The sequence below is a fragment of the Pocillopora damicornis genome, chromosome 1, assembly GCF_964200805.1.
Source record: "Pocillopora damicornis chromosome 1, jaPocDami1.2, whole genome shotgun sequence".
Taxonomy (NCBI): Eukaryota; Metazoa; Cnidaria; class Anthozoa; order Scleractinia; family Pocilloporidae; genus Pocillopora; species Pocillopora damicornis.
The window spans coordinates 12,970,001-12,971,346 of NC_142670.1; the positions used below are offsets into that span (position 1 = coordinate 12,970,001).

A 1,346-nucleotide genomic window follows, 5' to 3' on the forward strand; every position below is an offset into this window, starting at 1 on the left:
TTCGTATCAGCATTATTGTTATCATCGATATACATTTTTCATTTACTTATTTATTCCTTTATTTTCTTCTCATAGAGAGCCAAGCAACCTGTTTCAAAAACTCCTCTTACATCTTTACGAAAAGGGGAAGAGTTTGGAATAACAACAGGCGTATCTGCTCCTCTCAGAAAGGTTATTTAGTTTCCATAGAAACTGAAGATGAATGGCAGTTTATCAATTGTGAGATTCAAAAGCGTGGTATTTCGAGTAATAGTACGTGGCACATTGGTTTAGAGAAGAAAGACGGGGTTTGGACTTGGCTGAGTGGAGAACAACTGAAAATTTCGAAATGGCGAGATTCTCAGCCTAATAGTAACGACAAGTGGGCGGAAAATATCTAAGAATGGAGGCCTCTTTAATGGTATCTCTACGCTCAGTAGAAATGCCTACATTTGCGAGATACCAGGAGGTGAGATCACATTCCAACTATAAAGTATACAATGTGCTGAAACGTTAGAGTCTTGCACTTGTGTCGTGAAAATTGCTCTTGCTTCATAGAAGTAAAAATATTGTTCAAACAATATACTCAGCTCACCTGACTTGTTCGTCTGAGCGATGAATGAACTTTTAAGCGCGAATTAGTAGTTGAACATAATGCCCATGAAAATTTTCCAAACACATGTTCCCAAAAAAATTGATCACTCTAGAATTGTCCTTTTATGCATCGTCTGCAGCTGGAAAAACGGCGATCGAAATCGTACGTCTCACTACTTTTGTCGAGCGCGCTACGATTTGGATAGCTTAGCCAACAAAGCGTGTTCACTGAGGTCAGGGAGTGTATGCATGTTGTTTTGAACATAAAAAACCGAAGTATTTTTATTTTTATCTTTGTGTTTGGGTGGGTGTGTGTGTGTGTGTGTGTGTTTCTTGTACAAGTCAGTGATAAATATGTTATTTACTAGCCGGGAGGTCCGAATTGGGTAAGACCGTTCACAAGGTCCTGAGCAGCGGTATTTTGGACAGACTGCACAGTTTTTCCCAGTACGGACCGACCTAGGCTAGTGAGTAACAGCTTTTTTTCCTACGCTTAACGAAATGTTTAACCCTAACGGGTTAGTGCTGTAATTACGGCAAGATCCCCCATGAACTGAACAAATTTTGAGCGAGTAAATGGTAGCTGAAACACACTGAGGTAATGCAAATTAAAGAGAGGCTTCAATGAAATATTTTTATTTGTGTATTGAAAAGTGTGATTTAAAAGGCATCTATAAACAAACTTTGTAACATTTGTTTCACAACTATCTGTCACAATCTGACACCTGTCAATTAGAGGGCGCGTAAGAAAAAAGAACAGCGATAACAACAGC

At 38.9% G+C, this 1,346-nt stretch overlaps 1 protein-coding gene across 1 annotated transcript in view; it reads left to right on the top strand.

The window, feature by feature from the left end:
* The window catches only part of LOC149052085 (CD209 antigen-like protein C), a 1,030-nt gene extending 582 nt beyond the window's left edge, over positions 1-448 (top strand). The window contains exon 2 of the mRNA XM_089186118.1: positions 76-448. Coding sequence (XP_089042244.1) covers positions 76-380 — 305 coding nt within the window. The 3' untranslated portion in view covers positions 381-448. The remainder of the gene's footprint in view (positions 1-75) is intronic.
* Positions 449-1,346: the final 898 nt, after the last annotated feature.